This window comes from Echiichthys vipera (assembly GCF_963691815.1).
Source record: "Echiichthys vipera genome assembly, chromosome: 16".
In the NCBI taxonomy this organism is placed as follows: Eukaryota; Metazoa; Chordata; class Actinopteri; order Perciformes; family Trachinidae; genus Echiichthys; species Echiichthys vipera.
In genome coordinates, this window is record NC_139841.1 from 27,387,732 (window position 1) to 27,410,378 (window position 22,647).

General features: G+C 45.0%; 2 protein-coding genes across 2 annotated transcripts in view; both read left to right on the forward strand.

Moving 5' to 3' along the window:
- Nucleotides 1-3,527: 3,527 nt before the first annotated feature.
- pla2g3 (phospholipase A2 group III) lies at nucleotides 3,528-10,383 on the forward strand (the record flags this gene model as incomplete). The annotated part of the gene is made up of 7 exons (XM_083929530.1): nucleotides 3,528-4,077; nucleotides 4,660-4,792; nucleotides 4,871-5,005; nucleotides 6,217-6,482; nucleotides 8,285-8,414; nucleotides 9,645-9,755; nucleotides 10,167-10,383. 7 exons carry the CDS (start codon nucleotides 3,528-3,530, stop codon nucleotides 10,381-10,383), a joined length of 1,542 nt encoding a protein of 513 aa, XP_083785656.1.
- Nucleotides 10,384-13,564: 3,181 nt separating this feature from the next.
- Nucleotides 13,565-22,647, forward strand: part of ttc28 (tetratricopeptide repeat domain 28) — a 120,460-nt gene continuing 111,377 nt past the window's right edge. The window contains exons 1-2 of the mRNA XM_083929594.1: nucleotides 13,565-13,719; nucleotides 20,525-20,923. Of these exons, the coding sequence (XP_083785720.1) occupies nucleotides 13,690-13,719; nucleotides 20,525-20,923 (429 nt within the window). The 5' untranslated portion in view covers nucleotides 13,565-13,689. The remainder of the gene's footprint in view (nucleotides 13,720-20,524; nucleotides 20,924-22,647) is intronic.

The following is a 22,647-nucleotide window of genomic DNA, read 5'->3' on the forward strand; positions in this document are numbered from 1 at the left end:
TTAAGATATATTTCACTTACACTGTTAAACTGGGATTGTTTGATCATATTTCCCCATTTTAAACCTTAAATATCTTCATGTCACCTCTCAGTTTAGGTTTTTCATTATTGTTGTCCTAAGATTACAATTGTCTGATCAATGAGTAGTTTGTGATGCATTTTCCGCAAAAAACACAACTTCCTTTAATATTAATATTTAATATTTCAGGGCATGATTACAATTATAATGCTAATGCATGTGTTGTTCATATTAAAACATACCTTATGAGTATTTACACTGCTTACAGCAAATGATGAGATACAGGCATCATCTGTTATTTGGTTTTATTTTATTTTTGGTTTTGGTTTTTTATTCTTCCCAGATCAACCGGTACTGAATACATACAACCAGCGCACCTGGCAGAATATACTCAACCAGCGCACCTGGAAGAAGTCGACCGGATCACCTGGAAGAAGTCAACCAGCGCACCTGGCAGAAGTCAACCGGGTCACCCGGCCCTGAGTGGTGGACGTGTCCCCTATGTCACACCTGCCCCGCATCTGAAGACATTGGCGATGGCTTTGCGCGTGGAGCTGAAGAATCTGCTGATGCCGTTCCGTGTGTTCGCTGGAGTCGTCAGGTCATTTTTGACGAAGGCGGCGATGTGGCTCTCCAGTGCTGGTTCCCCTGTTTTCATGGCGATCAGCACCAAGTCTGCACCGCCCCACTTCTTGCACAGGTCCTTGAAAATGACCTTGTCCAGGTTTCTGAAGGTCTTTGTGTTGTGGAAAAAGTTGATCCCCTCCACTTCAGCCCACGTTCTTTCAGACAGACGCCTGATGATGTCCTCGGGTTTCACGGCGGGCATGGTCACCTTATTTTTCTTTTGGACCCGCGTGTACAGCTTCTCCGCCAAGACCTCCACTGCCATTCTGTTTTTCTCTTCCTGGATGGCTTCGAAATGAGCACGTGTGTCCGAATTTCTCTCCGAATGTGTCTCTGAACGTGACCTTGCAGGTGTCTCCACACGTGTAATCACAGGTGTCTCCACACGTGTGATCACAGGTGTCTCCACACGTGTCATCACAGGTGTCTCCACACGTGTGATCACAGGTGTCTCCACACATGTAATCACAGGTGTCATCACAGCTGTGGCTGCACGTTTCCTAACAGGTTTCTCTGGACGTGTCGTCACGCGTGTAATCGCAAGTGTACACTCTGGTTTCTCCTCGGGTGTCTTCGTACGTGTCATTATACGTGTTTTCGCAGGTGTCTCCGAACGCATCGGCTCAGGGGATGCAGCGGTTGGCAAAGGCTCGTTCTCTTCCACATACTCCGGTAACTCTTCGCCCATGATCAGGGTTGTCACCCCTTCACTGTGTTTCGCGGCCTGAGTTTTCACCCACCACCTCATCATTTCCAGGAAAGTCCACACGTTCATCCGAATTTCACCATACATGGCTGCATGTGACTGAGGAATGGCCACTGTCCTGCAAGTCTGATAGCTTCCGGTTGGTTCTGTGGTGAAGTCGGTTTTCGTCCCCTGTGTGACGTAGCTGTATATAAGGTCACTGAGCAGCTGCGTCATCATCAGGACTCTATCGGGCGACATCTTTGCAAACCTCTTCGGAATACAAAGTTCCTTTCCCTCAACTGGTTTTTCCCCTTCCTCCATGAGCAGAGATTGGAAACTCTGCATGAAGGAGTGAAAGGACTCCCTGCTTTCCTCTTTGGGAGTCTTTTGGAACTTGGCCTTTAGTTTTTGCAGTAGACCATAAAGCCGTGATTTGGCAAAGAGGTTTCCAAACAGGGCCTTGATCTTGTTTCCTGCTTTCTTCCTGCACTCTTTGGTCTTCTCTTCCGACTCTTCAGGACCTGTCTCCTCCAATTCCCCCAAATGTTCTTCAACGAGGTCGGCGAGGCTTTTTGCAACACTTTCTGTGTCCCAGGCGTTTTCAGAAGACAGGACCTCGCTTGTTTCTGTTACATCCTCCAAGAGAGGTCCATTGATGTTGTCCCACTCTTTTATGAGGATGTCTTTGATTGATTCAAATGAAGTCGTTGAACCGATGTCCTCCGGTTCATCAGTTTCTGAGGCTTCTGGCTCCACAGGTGTGACCGCTGTCGGGGTCCCACTGTGTTCTGCCTCCATGTCCCCGGACTTTGATTCTTTAGGGGAGGCGGTCTTCCCTTTTCGTGGTCGCGGTGTGCAGAAGATCTTCATGTTTCCTATTAAGACCTTCAACATGTTGCAGGCGTGGCCGACCATGGCATTGAGCTTGCCTGCAGGAGTGATGTGCTGACACATCGTTGGCTCTGCGCTGAGCAACGTAGGTGAGAGAGAAGAGTTGATACTCTCTGTGAGCTCTGCACTGAAAGAACTTGACAGTTTTTCAGAGCTTTCCGATTGGACATGTTCCTTCGCATCAAGAGCCTGTGCGAAGCCCAGCGCAATCGCGTCTCCCAGACTGTCCCTCACCATGTCCACAGACACCTCTGCAGGTCTGTGTTTGAGACCTTTCAACACCGCGTCGGACACGGCTGTCAGTATGTTCAAAAGAAGTTCGGCCATCTTAACTTTCGTGGCGAAATCAGGGGTGCCTGCTTTCAACAGTTCCCACTGTTCAGTTGTGATGCCCGTGACGAAGGATTCGATGAGCGGGAGGATGGTACAGATCTGAACCTGTGGCACATCCTCCGCCTGTGAAATCCCTTCGCTTGACATGACGTCTTTTGTTGCTTCTTGGTTCTTCACTTGTGTTCGAGTTTAACGCAAACTACTGTGTTCGCAGGTTGAATTCAATCCTTTTACACGAATGTATCGATCCAATCTTCGTTCTTGAACTGAAAAACGTTTTAGTCTTTAACAGAAGAACCTGAAATATTCAAAAATCCAAAATGACGGCGCGATAAATCTGACTTCTCTTGGCGGTGGCTCGGGGAAAATGTGTTTCTGATTCAATGGGCTTCCCCTATTTATACCTGTTTCAGATGATGCGTCAAAGGCACGGAATCATGACGATGACATCATAAAGGCAGTCTCATAAGCCCCTCCCACTCAGGGTATTCCAAAGCAGCATAGCAACCGTTGCTAATGCCCCAGATGCTTGTACGTCATCTGTGTGAATGAATGTTATTCTGCCTCTTTATTATTATTATTATTATTATTATTATTACTATTATGCCTTATTTTCTATAACAGGTCAAACACATTGCACTAGTCACATTTGGAAATTGATTAACCTATTTCTGTGTGTGTGTGTGTGTGTGTGTGTGTGTGTGTGTGTGTGTGTGTTTGTATTAGTCAATATGTCATGGTCACTGTCAATGATGTGCGCTTGTGCAGAGAGACAGAGATGTTTGACTGAACTGGCAGGGGAAACCCCGCTCCCTCCTCCTCCTCCTCCTCTTCCTCCTCCTCTCATTTAAAACCGCCCTGGAGTCAGCTGCCAATCCGACATAACGTCCTGCGTGAGTGGAGGCGTCCTTTATAATCTGCTCCAGGCCCTCCAGCCTCTCTCATTCAACCGCTGCTCCGACGCGCCGCCATGACGCGCATCGCTCCTCCTCTTCTTCTCCTTTTATCATCATCATCACTCCTGAGCTTCGCGGCTGCACGAGCCTCGATCTTCTGCACGTGGACTAAAGTTCTGCCTAACGAGCAAGTTCACTACAGCTTTGTCCGGAGCGACCCCCGGCAGGCCTCTCCATCATCTCTGCAGCTCTTCCACAGCGCCTGGTCCGGGGAGCGCGCTCTGCTCGGCTGCGCTTGGAGCGACGACGCAGCGGTGATCCAGAACTACGTCTCTCTGTGCCGGGAGCGCACGGACGAGTTCTCAGATCACCCAGATGAAAAGCTCGATGTGAGCTCCATGTTGGAGGCGGAGGGACCGTGCGTGTCTGTGGCCTCTCCAGGGGTCGATGTGCGCCCGGAGCTCGTGTCAAACAGGCCCGTGAGGAGCCTTGGAGGACGCGCCGCAGCTGAGAACCATCAAGGGTCAGAGGTCAGGAGCCATCTACGCGTAAAGCGCGGTTTCATTGTGCCAGGGACTCTGTGGTGCGGCTCTGGCAACAAGGCCCCATCATATGCAGATTTGGGTATGTGGGTTTTACTTAAAGTTAGTGCATTAACGAACTGGACCATTATGAAGGGCAGGTACCAGATTAATAAAGGGAGGATGAGGTAGACAGAGTAGTATAAGTGCCTAAACGTCATGTGGTAGAGGAGGGTCAGAGTGCTGGATGGGTCCCAAAACAGGACTTTCACCTGGACGACCAGTGTTCAAACCTTTATACTAAGATTAAAGGTTGAATATGTAGAATCTTTATTAAAAGCGTTGGGCGTTGCTGGTTGCCAGGTTGTCTGTTGTTGGGTGCAGCTACTGTAGGTTGGCACTGGGTGAAATGGAGTTAGCCAATCGTGCAGCTGCTTGGGAGCCTCAGTGAAGGGGGCGTTCTTTGTCCCAGCAGCTGAGTGAGCGGAGACGGGCAACAACCAGAGTCACTATAGGCCGAGCATTCACTCCATGGACTGAGAGAAAGGAGAGGAACGCCATTCAAACGCACGCCCACATGGCTACGTGTCAAGTTACTACGACCTTTAGTCGCAAATTACTACGACTTTACTCTTAGCATACTACGACTTTTGATCTTGAAACACCTCTCACTCGTCTGTTGCAGGAGTTTTTACGGACACGGACAAGTGTTGCCGTGAACACGACCAGTGCAAACACACCATCCTGTCCTTTCACTCTGAGTTCGGCGTCTTCAACAGAAACATCTTCACCATGTCTCACTGCGACTGTGACAACAAGTACGGACTCAGAACAACCCGGTCCATATCCCCTCATTTATTGTGCTTTTCTCACTAAAGATGTTTTGGTTGTTGCAGGTTTCGCAGTTGTCTGATGGAGGCCAACGACAGTATATCTGACGTAGTGGGCTACACCTTCTTTAACCTGCTGAAGATGCACTGCTTCGAGCTCTCCCACAGACTCCAGTGCTCTCACAGGAACTGGTTTGCAATGTGAGTAAACTTCATTTAGTGGTTTTGTTTCTGTGGATTGTGAAAACTTTATGAAATGAAAAGACACAGAAGCAGCAGAAGTGTTTGTTTGCTGATTTTTGAAGGCAAACCCGACACCTCTCACATGCTAGCTTAGCTTAGCTTAGCTTAGCATAAAGACTGCAACAACAGTAGGCGGACAAAACCAGGCTGACTGTTTCCCCCCTGTTTCCTGTCGTTATGCTGAGCTAAGCTAAGCTAAGCTATTGAACGAGCAAACACAAGAGTAACATTGATCTTCTCTTGAACTCTAAGTAGAGGAATTTTATCCTGAAGAACTGCTCAAACACACTTCACAGAGGTAACGTCAAAAGCAAGTAGAGATGCACGATTCAGCTTTTTCCGATCCAATCCGATACCTGGGCTGAGCGTATCGGTCAATACCAGATCCTCATCTCATCTCATCTTCAGCCTCTTATTCGGGGTTGGGTCTCGGGGGCAGCAGCTTTAGCAGGGGACCCCCAAACTTCCCTTTCCCGGGCCACATTAACCAGCTCTAACTGGGGGATCCTGAGGCGTTCCCAGGCCAGTGTGGAGATCTAATCTCTCCACCTGGTCCTGGGTCTTCCCCGAGGCCTCCTCCCAGCTGGACGTGCCTGGAACACCTCCCTAGGGAGGCGCCCAGGGTTCATCCTTACCAGATGATCCTGAACCACCTCAACTGGCTCCTTTCAACGCAAAGGAGCAGCGGCTCTACTCCGAGTTCCTCACGGATGCTGAACTTCTCCCCCTCTCTCTAAGGGAGACTCCAGCCCCCCTCCTGAGGAAACACAGTTCAGACGCTTGGACCTGGACCTGGTTCTTTGGGTCCTGACCCAGCTTTCATGACCACAGGTGAGGGTAGGAACCAGGACTGAGGGTAGATCCAGAGCTTTGCCTTCCTCAGCTCTCTTTTCATCACAACGGTGCGGTAGAGCGACTGCAGCTCCGCCCCCGCTGCTCCGATTCTCCGGCCAAACTCACGCTCCATCGTCCCCTCACTGGTGAACATGATCCCGAGGTTCTTGAACTCCTTCACTCGGGGTCAGGACTCATTCCCTTCCTGAGAGCCATGGCCTGGTTCTTTCGGTCACGATAGAACGTCATATTTCCCAGGATATCCCACGACACCAATACGTATCTTTATATATCTGAAGCTTTAAATCATTTAAACGATTGTTGTGAACCTTCAGGTGTACAGAGACTAAAATGGCGCTCTACGCTGAGGTGCATCCGCCCTCGCTGTTCGAGTCTGACGATCCACCGGGGGGCAGCACGAACAGCTCCATCAGGAACACCAGCGTTTGCACAGACTCCATCGCTGCTTCAGCATCCACGGCCCCTACACCTTCAACCAACCCCCACCCGGCCTCCATCGCTCCTGTCACCAACGTCACCACCTCCGCATCAGATGACGATAACACCGGGAAACAAACTCCGTCTGAGCCTGATGTCACAGGTACGTACACATCTCAGTCCATCAGAACGGTGATCGTTGCTTCCATTCTCCCAAAATGACGTTCCCTCATGTCTTGTTGTTTATGTTTAAGAAGCTTTTCGACGTTTCACACATGGTCTGAAGATGAATTTGAGAGATATTAAAATGATGAATGACTTAAAAACAAGTTGTGATAGTGTATACAGGATAAGGGTTTAAGGATATGAAGGCTGTTCTCATGCTCTGATGTGTCTCATACGTTGTTGCAGCATTTTTTGAGTTAATGTCATTAGTTTCACATATTTTACCACTGTAGATTTTTTCAAATCATGAAGACAACTGGGCTCACAAGAGACCTTTTTATCATATTAATACCACTTTATATCATAATACCACTTTTAAAGGTGACGGTTAAGTTTAGACTTTATAGGTGAGGGTTAAGTTTAGACGTTAAAGGTGACGGTTAAGTTTACAGTACATGAACACATCATCACATCATGTCAGGACGTTGATCAAACCTCCCAGAGTAAATGTTTACATCCTGACCTGCAGAATGTTTACTGTGCAGATGTTGAAGGTGACGGTTAAGTTTAGACGTTAAAGGTGACGGTTAAGTTTCGACGTTAAAGGTGACGGTTAAGTTGAGACGTTAAAGGTGACGGTTAAGTTGAGACGTTAAAGGTGACGGTTAAGTTTAGATGTTAAAGGTGAGGGTTAAGTTGAGACGTTAAAGGTGAGGGTTAAGTTGAGACGTTAAAGGTGACGGTTTAGTTTAGACGTTAAAGGTGACTGCTAAGTTTAGATGTTAAACAGTAAATGTTTACATCGCGACCTGCAGAACGTTTACTGTGCAGATGTTGAAGGTGACGGTTAAGTTTAGATGTTAAAGGTGAGGGTTAAGTTTAGATGTTAAAGGTGACGGTTAAGTTTAGACGTTAAAGGTGACGGTTAAGTTTCGACGTTAAAGGTGACGGTTAAGTTGAGACGTTAAAGGTGACGGTTAAGTTGAGACGTTAAAGGTGACGGTTTAGTTTAGACGTTAAAGGTGACGGTTAAGTTGAGACGTTAAAGTTGACGGTTAAGTTTAGATGTTAAACAGTAAATGTTTACATCCCTACCTGCAGAACGTTTACTGGGCAGATGTTGAAGGTGACGGTTAAGTTTGGACGTTAAAGGTGAGGGTTAAGTTTAGACGTTAAAGGTGAGGGTTAAGTTTAGACGTTAAAGGTGAGGGTTAAGTTTAGCACATCCTGACCTGCAGAACGTTTACTGTGCAGATGTTGTGGTGAAGGTGCACGCACCTTTATTTTTGCGAGACAGACAGACAGACAGACAGACAGACAGACTTGATGTGACGTGACGTGATGTGATGTTTCGAAACACAGAATAATAATCATAATAATACCACTTTATATCACAATAATAGCACTTTTCATAATGATTATACCACTTTTTAGCACTTTTTTGGGGAAACTCTTCCGACTTTTTTCTCTAGTTTTATATTGAAATATTCACAACGGCTCATTTGAGACAATGAAACGTTTCCATGGCGACAGACGTCATCACACATGAAGACGAGTGGGCTCATTGAGTCCACAGGAGTCTCATGTTTACAGTCAGATGCAGTTTATGACACAATGATGAAATATTCACATTTTAGAAGAGGACAAAAAACTAAATGTGCACGTTTTTGCCCCAAACCGTCCGTAAAGAGGAGACTCGTTGGGACACAGAGGAGGTCAGAGGTCATGCGTGTCACTGTTAAGGACATTCATGTGCGTCGTTTTTGGACGTTATGACTAAGCGATGCTTCCGCTCCACAGAGAAGATTCTGTCGTGTGTCGTCTACAAGGACCTGGACCGGTGCAGGAGCAAGATCCTCCCCCAGCAGTGGAGGTACGGCCTCTACAACCCCGAGACCAGGACCCTGTACCACTGCAACTGCACCAGCAGGTAGGTCTGATACGCTTAGGCCGCAAAAGATGACCGTTAAGTATAGACGTTAGAGGGGAGGGTTGAGTTGAGACGTTAAGGGTGACGGTTAAGTTTACAGTACATGAACACATCACCATATCATGTCTGTTCGCTGATCAAACCTCCCACAGTAAATGTTTACATCCTCACCTGCAGAACATTTACTGTGCAGATGTTGAAGGTGAGGGTTAAGTTTAGACGTTAAAGGTGACGGTTAAGTTTAGACTTTAAAGTTTAGACGTTAAAGGTGACGGTTAAGTTTAGACTTTAAAGTTTAGACGTTAAAGGTGACGGTTAAGTTTAGATGTTAAACAGTAAATGTTTACACCCCGACCTGCAGAACGTTTACTGTGCAGATGTTGTGGTGAAGGTGCACGCACCGTTATTTATGCGAGGCAGACAGACGTGACGTGACGTGACGTGACGTGACGAGACGAGACGAGACGAGACGAGACGAGACGAGACGAGACGAGACGAGACGAGACGAGACGAGACGAGACGAGACGATACGTGACGAGACGTGACGAGACGTGACGAGACGTGACGTGACGTGACGTGACGTGACGTGACGTGACGTGACGTGACGTGACGAGACGAGACGAGACGAGACGAGACGAGACGACAAGAGACGACAAGAGACGACAAGAGACGAGACGACAAGAGACGACAAGAGACGACAAGAGACGACAAGAGACGAGACGACAAGAGACGAGACGACAAGAGACGTGACAAGAGACGTGACAAGAGACGTGACGTGACGTGACAAGAGACGTGACAAGAGACGTGACGTGACAAGAGACGTGACGTGACAAGAGACGTGACGTGACAAGAGACGTGACGTGACGTGACAAGACACGTGACAAGACACGTGACGTGACGTGACAAGAGACGTGACGTGACAAGAGACGTGACGTGACCTGACCTGACGTGATGTAACGTGATGTGACGTGATGTTTCCAAACACAGAACCAGGTCACAGGCGGTGCACACACACACACATGCGTGCAGAGTCCCGCGGTTACATAAGGTGCGGCGGTGCCCTGAGTCTGCACTGTAACCATTTCACGGCCTTGGACATTATCATAGTCTCATGTTTGCACACATGCCTCTGTCTGGGTCTCTCTCTGCCGCGGTGGCAGCTCATCCGCCGTGTTTGTTTTGGTGTTTTTGGGCACGTGTGCCGTTCTCTGACGGGTTCGTCTGTTCTAGATTGTTCCAGACTTTGGCTGCACAGAGACACCTCACTGCAGAGCACGCTCTCCTGCTGCGACACGTGTCTCAGTCCTGCTTCCTGCCCCCAGACTGCACCGCAGGAGCAGCGTGAGTACAGTTTATACAGTTTATACAGTTTATAGTAAACATTTAAAATGACAAAAAGCAGCAAAAATGTCAATAAAAAGTTCAATTTTAAACAAATAAATAGATAATAGAGTAAAACTTAAACATTTTATTACGAAAAAATGACAAAAAGCAGAAAAAATGTCAATAAAAGGTGAAGTTTAAAAAAAATAAATAGATAAAAGAGTAAAACTTAAACAATTTAACATGAAAAAAATGATAAAAAGCAGAAAAAATGTCAATAAAAAGTGAAGTTTTAAAAGAATAAATAGATAATTTTGTAAAACTTCAGCATTTTATTATGAAAAAAAGACAAAAAGCAGTTTAAATTGGGTAAAAATGAGCAAAATGAAGGTCTGGCCTGTAAACAACCGTCCCCTCTGTGTCCTTCAGCTGCACAGCGGCCGTGGTGAGGGCAGAGCGTCCTCGGCTGCACGTGGACGAGCGACGCCATCTGCAGGCCGTCACACTGAAGGTCAGGAAGCCGAAGACGAGGAGGAGAGACGGAGCTGTCGGGCTCCACAGACTGTGCCTCAGGGCGCTCAGGTCAAAGGTCAACCAGGACAAGAGGAGCGCCAACACAACGGACCGTCAAAGAGTTCGAAACTAGGAAAAAAAGGATAAATAAGACTTTATTTCACGTCGTTTTCAGCACTTTTTATGTCACGTTTTCCTTCCTCCTCACAGTTTTCAACGCAAAATATTGAAATACAACAGAGAGGAACAGACTTTGTGATAAAAGGTTAAAGATAAAACACATTTAAACTGCTGCGGTGCGATAAAATGAACTGTTTTGGATTAAAAATAAGAGAAACCTTTCCCTCGGGGAGCAGATGTTTGACGTTCACGGAGCAGTTTGTTCCATTCAAACTCAAATATCTGCACCTGTCACATTCATTTACATTTGTACAGACGTTCATGACGTTCCTGTTCCCCGGAGGTTGAACCCTTCTGATTTTCATGCTCCTCGGACTTTCCCTCTATGACCATGAGGCGGACCATGTGGTTTAAATATGTCATCATCTCATCTTCAGCCTCTTATCCGGGATCAGGTCTCGGGGGCAGCAGCTTTAGCAGGGGACCCCAAACTTCCCTTTCCCGGGCCACATTAACCAGCTCTAACTGGGGGATCCTGAGGCGTTCCCAGGCCAGTGTGGAGATCTAATCTCTCCACCTGGTCCTGGGTCTTCCCCGAGGCCTCCTCCCAGCTGGACGTGCCTGGAACACCTCCCTAGGGAGGCGCCCAGGGTTCATCCAGACCAGATGATCCTGAACCACTCATCCACCAAAAAAAGCATCTCAACTTTTTATCTAAAATGATAAAAACTCTTTATTCCAGAAGAAAAGCACAAGAATCACTTTGAATCCACACGAGCATTCGTATTTATTATAATTGTTGACAGATTAATGTTAATCTCTAATGTTGCAGCTGATAAAGGGAACTTTTATGTTCTTTATGTTCTGCTCTGATGCTTAATCTGCACCAATGTCTCCTGTTTTATTTGTTCTGACTCCACAAAACCACCACAAACAGATGCTAAACGACTGAAAATAGATGCAAAACCACCACAAAAAGATGCAAAATGACTGAAAATAGACACAAAACCACCACAAAAAGATGCAAAATGACTAAAAATAGATGCAAAACCACCACAAAAAGATGCAAAATGTCTAAAAATAGATGCAGAACCACCACAAAAAGATACAAAATGACTAAAAATAGATGCAAAACCACCACAAAAAGATGCAAAATGACTGAAAATAGACACAAAACCACCATAAAAAGATGCAAAATGACTAAAAATAGATGCAAAACCACCACAAAAAGATGCAAAATGACTAAAAATAGATGCAAAACCACCACAAAAAGATGCAAAATGACTAAAAATAGATGCAAAACCACCACAAAAAGATGCAAAATGACTAAAAATAGATGCAAAACCACCACAAAAAGATGCAAAATGACTAAAAATAGATGCAAAACCACCACAAAAAGATGCAAAATGACTAAAAATAGATGCAAAACCACCACAAAAAGATGCAAAATGACTAAAAATAGATGCAAAACAACCACAAAGATGCAAAATGACTAAAAATAGATGCAAAACCACCACAAAAAGATGCAAAATGACTAAAAATAGATGCAAAACCACCACAAAAAGATGCAAAATGACTAAAAATAGATGCAAAACCATCACAAAAAGATGCAAAATGACTATAAATAGATGCAAAACCACCACAAAAAGATGCAAAATGACTAAAAATAGATGCAAAACCACCACAAACAGATGCTAAACGACTGAAAATAGAGACGAAACCACCACAAAAAGATGCAAAATGACTAAAAATAGATGCAAAACCACCACAAAAGATGCAAAATGACTAAAAATAGATACAAAACCACCACAAAAAGATGCAAAATGACTAAAAATAGACACAAAACAACCACAAAAAGATACAAAATGACTAAAAATAGATGCAAAACCACCACAAAAAGATGCAAAATGACTAAAAATAGATGCAAAACCACCACAAAAAGATGCAAAATGACTAAAAATAGATGCAAAACCACCACAAAAAGATGCAAAACCACCACAAAAAGATGCAAAATGACTAAAAATAGATACAAAACCACCACAAAAAGATGCAAAATGACTAAAAATAGACACAAAACAACCACAAAAAGATACAAAATGACTAAAAATAGATGCAAAACCACCACAAAAAGATGCAAAATGACTAAAAATAGATGCTAAACCACCACAAAAAGATGCAAAATGACTAAAAATAGATGCAAAACCACCACAAAAAGATGCAAAATGACTGATTTTATTAATGATCTTAATTTGTAAAGTAAGAAAAATGGAAAAGTCCAGTAAATAAAAGCATTTAACTGCAGCGTTACTTAATGTTTTATGTAAATCACACTGGATTACCACTGTTGTTGAATTGTGCTTTAAAAATAAAGTTCCCTTTTATAAGTATATATAAGTACAAAGCAGATTAAAATGGAATAACTCGAGTAAAGTGAAGTTAAAATGATGCTGAATAACAACGGACAGCTGAAGACTCCTTCACACTAAAGGTCTTCTCTTGATTTAATGATCTTTTAATTATTCTACTTTATCTTTGATCTTTATTTAAATGTAATTTCATGAGATTATTTCCAATGTTTCTAATGTTTTATGTCAATCACACTGGATTACCACTGTTGTTGAATTGTGCTGTACAAACAAACTTAACAAGGTGTAAATTAAAACATTTAAATGTAAAAATATTGCATCTACTGTTCCTGTTATTCTCATATTTCCTCTTTAATATGAATTGTTTGTTTCTAACTGATGCTTCTTCTCACTCTGCTGCTGTAATGAGTCCAATAAAGGATCTGATTGTGTCTTAAAAAGCAGATTTAAATGGAAAAACTCAAGTAAAGTACAAGTAACTCCAACTGTACTGGAGTAAATGTACTTGGTTACTCTGCAGCGCCGTGCGTAAAGTGCGTAACGTGCGTAACGTGCGTAAACGGCCCTCTGCAGCCATGCACACCCGTCAGGTAACTCTACTCCTCTCTGATGTCACGCAGAGTAATTGAAACCTCGTTGCGGGGCTGCAGCCATGGAGCCGACCGGATCCCCGCCTCTCCGCCTCTCACCGGACAACCCAGCGCTGAGGGGAGAAGCTCGGCTGTGGGAACATGGCGCACTCACTCCGGATTAACTTCACCCAGGACAAAGTTTGCAGGATTGCCGCAGCGTGGCACGCGAGTCTCCCCGTCTGATCCATAAGGAGAGGAACTCGCAGACTGTGATAGTCCAGCGGGTCGGGTTCTGGATGGTGGGTTCTCCTGCCGCTGCTGCTGCTGCTGCTGCTGCTGTGGGAGGAAAGTTCGTCGCTGGCGGATTGAGACGAAAGCAGGATGGAAAAGCCAAGAACGAGGAAAGAAAAGGTAAAACTGGAGGGAAAGCGGGGGTTCGTGTCTTATTGAGTGGTTTCACGGGTCCGCTGCTGAGGCCGGTGGCGGTGGAGGCGATCCCGCAGGAGAGAGGCTGACCGGGGGAAGGAAAGTTCCCATCCCCGTGATGAGCTGCCACCCTGTTGGGTTGGCTTGGTTCACACACTGACCCCCTCGCGCAGAGTGATCGCGCATAGTTTCCCTCTTGTCTAAAGCCAACAGTGATGGTTTCCTCGTGACAGTGGAGGAAACACGTCCACTTCAGTGAGAGCAGCAGAAAACTTCATGCATTCAAGAGTGTCAACAGTTTAATGGTCTTTAAGCTTTAAAACAGAAGAATAATCCTTTCAGAGTCATATCCACGGGCGTATCCTGAGCCTACAGGCCCCTGGGCACAGCCCTGTCAGAGCCCCCCCCTTTTTGTGGTGGTTTTGCATCTATTTTTAATCATTTTGCATCTTTTTGTGGTGGTTTTGCATCTATTTTTAGTCATTTTGCATCTTTTTGTGGTGGTTGTGCATCTATTTTTAGTCATTTTGCATCTTTTTGTGGTGGTTTTGCATCTATTTGTAGTCATTTTGCATCTTGTTGTGGTGGCTTTGCATCTATTTTTAGACATTTTGCATCTTTTTGTGATGGCTTTGCATCTATTTTTAGACATTTTGCATCTTTTTGTGATGGTTTTGCATCTATTTGTAGTCATTTTGCATCTTGTTGTGGTGGTTTTGCATCTATTTTTAGTCATTTTGCATCTTTTTGTGATGGTTTTGCATCTATTTTAAGTCATTTTGCATCTTTCTGTGGTAGTTTTGCATCTATTTTTAGTCATTTTGCATCTTTTTGTGGTGGTTTTGCATCTATTTTTAGTGATTTTGCATCTTTTTGTGGTGGTTTTGCATCTATTTTTAGTCATTTTGCATCTTTTTGTGGTGGTTTTGCATCTATTTTTAGTCATTTTGCATCTTTTTGTGGTGGTTTTGCATCTATTTTTAGTCATTTTGCATCTATTTTTAGTCATTTAGCATCTTTTTGTGATGGTTTTGCATCTATTTTTAGTCATTTTGCATCTTTTTGTGGTGGTTTTGCATCTATTTTTAGTCATTTTGCATCTTTTTGTGCTGGTTTTGCATCTATTTTTAGTCATTTTGCATCTTTTTGTGGTGGTTTTGCATCTATTTTTAGTCATTTTGCATCTATTTTTAGTCATTTTGCATAGTTTGTGAAAGTATAAGGGCGTAAGTTCACTTAATACGATAGAAAAAATGTACTTTCATATTTGTTTATTAAATATATAACCCCCCCACAGGATTTATGAAGTTTTAATATGAAAGAATGAGTTTGATGAACGCAGTTTGTTTATTTTATATATGATTGCAGCTTAAACCGCGTTGTCTTCAGGGCCTCTCCCACAACAGACGGATCAAAGCGCTGCGTTCAGGGACACAGTTTCCTCTCCTGCAGGTTTTCAGCCCTCCGGTCTCTGTCTGTTCTCCAGGAATGTCCAGAGAGACAGGGGAAGAGTGTGTGTGTGTTTGAGCGTGTGTGTGTGAGCGTGTGTGTGTGTGTGTGTGTGTGTGTGTGTGTGTGTGTGTGTGTGTGTGTGTGTGTGTGTGTGTGTGTGTGTGTGTGTGTGTGTGTGTGTGTGTGTGTGTGTGTGTGTGTGTGTGTGTGTGTGTGTGTGTGTGTGTGTGTGTGTGTGTGTGTGTGTGACCGTGTGTGTGTGTGTGTGTGTGTGAGCGTGTGTGTGAGCGTGTGTGTCTGCGTGTGTGTGTGTGTGTGTGTGTGTGTGTCTAATCTTAGAAGGACTTACAGGACATTCATGTTGTGTTCCTGTTTTGTTTTTCATCCTTTGTGTGTGTGTGTGTGTGTCTGTGTGTGTGTGTGTGTGTGTGAGTCTGCACTCGTGCTTTACTTTGTCCTATTTACATTTTCTTTTTTTTATTACATATTTTTACTAAAAGAAAAAGACCGTACGTCTTACATTTCCCTCCATTTTGTGTTTTACTGTTTACCTGTGTATATATGTAAGTTTCCCCCTCACCCACGCTCCCTGAACGCCTCATGTGTTCACAATACAACAAATACAAATGCACGTTTTCACAGCCTCTTCACTGATCCAAGGTTCAGAATGCACTCGTTCATGATGCTTCAGCCGTCCTGTGAGGAAATCAACACTTAAACTAAAACACAAGTCAAAGAAAGATCACAGTTACAATCAAGTGGCATCAGTCAGGGAAAGTTCTTCAGACTCAAAGTTTGACAACAGAGGATTTCCATTTCCACTTAAACTTTCTCACAGACCTATTTTTAGTCATTTTGCATCTATTTTTAGTCATTTTGCATCTTTTTGTGCTGGTTTTGCATCTGTTTTTAGTCATTTTGCATCTTTTTGTGGTGGTTTTGCATCTGTTTTTAGTCATTTTGCATCTTTTTGTGGTGGTTTTGCATCTATTTTTAGTCATTTAGCATCTTTTTGTGCTGGTTTTGCATCTATTTTTAGTCATTTAGCATCTTTTTGTGGTGGTTTTGCATCTATTTTTAGTCATTTTGTATCTTTTTGTGCTGGTTTTGCATCTATTTTTAGTCATTTTGCATCTGTTTGTGGTGGTTTTGCATCTATTTTTAGTCATTTTGCATCTTTTTGTGGTGGTTTTGAATCTATTTTTAGTCATTTTGCATCTTTTTGTGTCTGTTTTGCATCTATTTTTAGTCATTTAGCATCTTTTTGTGCTGGTTTTGCATCTATTTTTAGTCATTTTGCATCTGTTTGTGGTGGTTTTGCATCTATTTTTTTGTCATTTTGCATCTTCCTGTGGTGGATTTGCATCTACTTTTAGTCATTTTGCATCTTCCTGTGGTGGATTTGCATCTATTTTTAGTCATTTAGCATCTTTTTGTGGTGGTTTTGCATCTATTTTTAGTCATTTTGTATCTTTTTGTGCTGGTTTTGCATCTATTTTTAGTCATTTTGCATCTGTTTGTGGTGGTTTTGCATCTATTTTTAGTCATTTTGCATCTTTTTGTGGTGGTTTTGAATCTATTTTTAGTCATTTTGCATCTTTTTGTGTCTGTTTTGCATCTATTTTTAGTCATTTAGCATCTTTTTGTGCTGGTTTTGCATCTATTTTTAGTCATTTTGCATCTGTTTGTGGTGGTTTTGCATCTATTTTTTTGTCATTTTGCATCTTCCTGTGGTGGATTTGCATCTACTTTTAGTCATTTTGCATCTTCCTGTGGTGGATTTGCATCTATTTTTAGTCATTTAGCATCTTTTTGTGGTGGTTTTGCATCTATTTTTAGTCATTTTGCATCTCTTTATGGTTGTTGTAAAGACATTAGTGCGCATGTGTGGAGTGCTGCATCTTATGATTATTTTATGGAATAATCTGTAAACCTATAAAATGTAAATAACTCAGCACAACTCATGAGAGCCCAGCAGTGTTTTAAACATCTATAATGACTGTTTTTTATGTGAGCGGTGGATCAGATGACTTCTGTGGGAGGTGTGGCGCCCACAGTGACTTTATAACGCAGCTCTCCTCGTCTGCACGCGGGTTTACGGTGTGTTTCAGATCGGTCTGTGGGGTTTTACGGGCAGGAACGTCTCTGTTTGTGCTTCGCTCTCGCTGCTCTCATCAGTGTTGTTCTGGCAGCTGTTTTCAGCAGCAACAACAAAAAACGGCCCAAACCAACTGGGTGCTACCTGCAAACAGCAGATAGAGAGCAGCTGGGGAGCACAGAGGAGCGTTCAGCAGCTACACAGGCAGATGTTTCCCTGAGGAGAGGATGGAGACCAACGACAGGCCTGAGAGAGAGAGTGTGAGGTGGACTCTGACTCCAGATGAGCGCTGACACGTCTCTGTGTCTGCTGCGAGTCCGAGTCTTTCCTTTGGCTTAAATGGACGTAGTTTGTGTAAGTTGTTGTGCGAACATGTTGGCACAGATGAGGGTTCAGAGAGTCTGTGGACAGAGTTTCTCACCATCACAGTTTTAAGATGCACCAAACTTTGAAGGTGTGAAGTTGATCCCGTCTGAAGGCAGAGATGGGTGTGGTCGGAGGTACACAGGGTAGAAAATAGGCCACTGCCTCGCCACTTAACGCCTCGGTTTGGCGCTGCAGCTGGCTAGCTTCATGCCTGTCCTCCTCCTCCTCTTCCTCCTCCTCCTCCTCCTCCTACTCATCCTCCTCCTCCTCCTTTCCCTCTCTTTCTCCTCCTCCTCCATTCCCTCTCTTCCTCCTCCTCCTCCTGTCCCTCTCTTCCTCTTCCTCCTCCTCCTCCTCCTCTCCCTCTCTTCCTCCTCCTTTCCCTCTCTTCCTCTTCCTCCTCCATTCCCTCTCTTCCTCTTCCTCCTCCATTCCCTCTCTTCCTCCTCCTCCTCCTCCTCCTCCTCCTTTCCCTCTCTTCCTCTTCCTCCTCCTCCTCCTCTCCCTCTCTTCCTCCTCCTTTCCCTCTCTTCCTCTTCCTCCTCCATTCCCTCTCTTCCTCCTCCTCCTCCTCCTCCTCCTCCGCCTTTCCCTCTCTTTCTCTTCCTCTTCCTCCTCCATTCCATCTCTTCCTCCTCCTCCTCCTCCTTTCCCTCTCTTCCTCTTCCTTCTCCTCCTCCTCCTTTCCCTCTCTTCCTCCTCCTCCTCCTCCTCCTCCTCCTCCTTTCCCTCTCCTCCTCTTCCTCCTCCTCCTCCTCCTCCTCCTCCTCCTCCTCCTCTTCCTCCTCCTCCTCCTCCTCCTCCTTGCCTCTTCCTCGATGTCGTCGATGCATTTGCAAGTTTCAGGAATCCCTCCGGTCTGCATATTTCAAGCGTGCAAGTGTGTGTGTGTGTGTGTGTGTGTGTGTGTGTGTGTGTGTGTGTGTGTGTGTGTGTGTGTGTGTGTGTGTGTGTGTGTGTGTGTGTGTGTGTGTGTGTGTGTGTGTGTGTGTGTGTGTGTGTGTGTGTGTGTGTGTGTGTGTGTGTGTGTGTGTGTGTGTGTGTGTGTGTGTGTGTGTGTGTGTGTGTGTGTGTGTGTGTGCGTGCGTGCGTGCGTGCGTGCGTGCGTGCGTGCGCGCGCGAGAGTGAGAGATAATGAATGCCTTGGTGTACGCTCTGGTGAAAGGACAGATTTGGAAACACCAGATCAGGGCGGGAGGCAGCGCCTCGATATTAAAGCTACAGAGAACAAACTCAGTGTGAATGAGAAGAACAGAAGCCTCATCTGGCCGTCTGAGTCTCTGTCTGACGCTCGTCTCTTCTCTCCGTCTCTCTCCGTCTCTCTGAGGGATTCCAGACGTTGTTGCCACCGAGCGAGAAAAGAAAAAGTGCACGCAGCAGTTTGGAAACGCCAACATCATGTCATGCAAATGAGGCCGCTGCAGATGTGGTGTCGTCTTATGTAACAGCAGCCAAAAGCACGTTTCACTTTCTGCAACAACTTGGGCACAAAGCCTTAAACTCATGTGCTCAGTCCTCACGTTAGGACACAGATATTTATATTCAACACAAGATAAAACTTTATTCATCCTGAGCTGCAAATATCAAAGTGTGACAGGAGAATTCCCAAAGAAAGGACTGGACCTGTGAGCGCTGCCCGCCCCGTCTCAAGGTCACAACCACAGAACGTATCAAACTGATGATATTAAAGCGTAGCACTGGCCTGAAAGAGTGCAATTTGTCCTTTTGTTGCATCTGATGTGATTATTCATGTGGCGAGAAAGTGTGATGACGTCCGTCCCCATGGAAACATTTCATCGTATCAAATGAGCCGATTAAATAGATGCAAAACCACCACAAAAAGATGCCAAATGACTAAAAATAGATGCAAAATCGCCAAAAAAAGATGCAAAATGTCTAAAAATAGATGCAAAACCGCCACAAAAAGATGCAAACGACTAAAAATAGATGCAAAACCACCACAAAAAGATGCAGAATGACTAAAAATAGATGCAAAACCACCACAAAAAGATGCAGAATGACTAAAAATAGATGAAAACCAGCACAAAAAGATGCAAAATGACTAAAAATAGATGCAAAATCGCCACAAAAAGATGCAAAATGACCACAAAAAGATGCAAAAAATGACTAAAAATAGATGCAAAACCACCACAAGAAGATGCAAAATGACTAAAAATAGATGCAAAACCAACACAAAAAGATGCAAAATGACTAAAAATAGATGCAAAACCAGCACAAAAAGATGCAAAATGACTAAAAAATAGATGCAAAACCACCACAAAAAGATGCAAAATGACTAAAAACAGATTCAAAACCAGCACAAAAAGATGCAAAATGACTAAAAATAGATGCAAAACCACCACAAAAAGATGCAAAATGACTAAAAACAGATTCAAAACCAGCACAAAAAGATGCAAAATGACTAAAAATAGATACAAAACTAACACAAAAAGATGCAAAATGACTAAAAATAGATGCAAGACAAGACGCACAAGGATCTGAGGTCTATGGAGGTCATCAATGCGTGTGTCGTGTTACGGCGTGATGACGTATAGGCAGCAAGAAGCATTCTCCGAGGCCCAGGTAGTGTGAGTACAAACGGGCCTGGAGGGGGGGACAAGGACCCTAAAGCACGGGGCATGGGACGGACGCACAGTGGGAGTGCGCCCTAAGCCCTTATACCCTCTAAACCCTCCACACTGCTTAGGTGTGAACCAAGACACAGAGTTTATTACAGATTTATGACCAGAAGCTGGGGGATGGTGATGGAAGGATGAATATAAAGCTTTAATTATAATTGTTTTCACTCTAATTAAAGAAAATGAACCCATGTCTCCTCTCCTTGTCCTCCCCACCTCCCCTTCTGCTCCTCAGTTCTCTCTGTTTGGTTCTCGCTCCACCGGCAGGACCACCAACCCTCCCTCCTCCTCCTCCTCCTCTTCCTCTCCTGTGATCTCTTCAGCGCCGCTGCTCAAAAGGGCAGAGCGACCGACCGGTCCTCCCGCCGCTGCTGCCGCTGCCGCTGCTGCCGCTCCTGGGATCCCCGGCCTCAGCAAAGCAGAATTCCTAGAGCGTGTGCGCCGCAGTAACCAGGCCTGCCAGCAGGGGGAGTACGCTCTGGCTGTGCGTCTCTACAGCGAGGCCCTCACCGCCGACCCCCAGAACTGCATCCTGTACAGCAACCGCTCCGCAGCCTATCTCCGCCTGGGCCAGTACAGCACCGCTCTGGACGACGCCATCAAAGCACGTCTCATCAACCCCAAATGGCCCAAGGTAAGAGGCTCGACCCTCAGGGACCCCGTCACACACTGGGAGTCTGCGTCACAGTGTAAGTCCGGCGAAAATGGACCTGTGGTCTTTTTCAGCATGAAAATCCATCAACCATGTTGAGAGTCGCTAAGAGCCCCAAAGTGCTAACACCGAAGGCATTCAAAGGTCTTTTTTAACCACTAATGCTGCTGAAAATAACAGCAAACCTCTGCAGCAGCATGAGAAGAGTCCCTACACACAAAACAAAGCAGCAACAGTGTAGTTAGTGAAGCCAGAGTTTATTAAAAAAGGTTGTTTTACAAGTCTGGGCCTCAGCAGCAGGTCCATGATGACGGGTCGTCTCTCTAAACACGGTTGATCGACGAAAACAACTGTCTCCATGTCTTTTTTGATGGAGTTTCATGCTGAAAGAGACACGGAGGTCCACGCACTTGGCCCCGTGCGGACGCACAGTGTGAGTGCGCCCTAAGACTTGGTTTAGTCGTGGATTTCCATGATTTGGCTCCAGTGTGTTTGTCTTATATCATGCAACAATAATCATAGGTGTATTTGCATTGCTGAGGTTAAGGTTTATTGGGAATATGCCAGGAACATGCAGTAGTTTGGGTCTAATATTAGTTTTGTACCTGTAACCTGTAAAACCGTCTCCATCACCTCACTCCAAAGGCCTGAATCAGCGGGCAGTGGTAAAGCCTCTCTCTCCCACACCTGTAGCACGTCTCAGGGTTAGAGGGGCTGCCTTTATTTAGCTGAGTTGGTGTTTTATATATTCTCATCATCCACTTGAAGTCATTTAAAATGGATATTTATGGAGATTTTAAGCAGAGCTTGTGGTTTGTTGCTCTTTCTTCTAAGTGTCGGTAGAGACGAAGACTTCTTAAAGCTTCTTAGATGATCTACGTCCTCGCTTTACGCTGATATTCCCTGTGAAGTTGTGGCGTCCTTTGCGTTCACACACACATATTCTGTTTGTGACTTGGAGCGGCTCTTTTGCGTCTGACCCACACAGCGAGGAAGTGAAGGGTGGCGAGGGCTCGCAGAGGCTTTTTAAAGCCATTCAGAGGGTGGGCTACCTCTGTCTGCACGACCGCTGGGGCCGGGCCAGCTTCCACTCCGCTTCCTTTCTCTGTGCGAGAGAATGGACGGAAGTGGTGTTTTTGGGTGTGTGTGTGTGTGTGTGTGTGAGAGTGTGTGTGTGTGTGTTAGTGAGTGTGTGTGTGCGAGTGAAGGGAGCTTTGCACGGCTGTTATTTTGTTTTTCAAACCCTGGCGAGGCCTTGGCCTGAGTTTGGCACTTAAAGACAATAACAGAAGCAGCATTCCTGTGTGTGTGTGTGTGTGTGTGTGTGTGTGTGTGTGTGTGTGTGTGTGTGTATAGTGGCGGTGTCATAGCAGTTGGGCTTGCCGCTGCATTCACCGTGGGTCACATTCAAGGTCAAGACTAATGAAGTACCGACACGAGAGAGTCTTTCTGCGGAGAACTTTACTTCTGCTTCACTTCTCTCTTTCTGCTCCGCACCCACTCGCTCGGCTTTGCTCTCTCTTTCTTTTCTTCTTCTTTCCTTTTGCCTCCCACAGTTTGTCCCGTCGCTGCCCCCGTCCACTTCTCTGTTGGCACAACAGGCGCACAAACACACACTCACTGTATCGCACACACACACACACACACACACACACGCACACACACATCGGTCGTGGGAACTGGTCAAAAGTCGCACATGTTGCTTA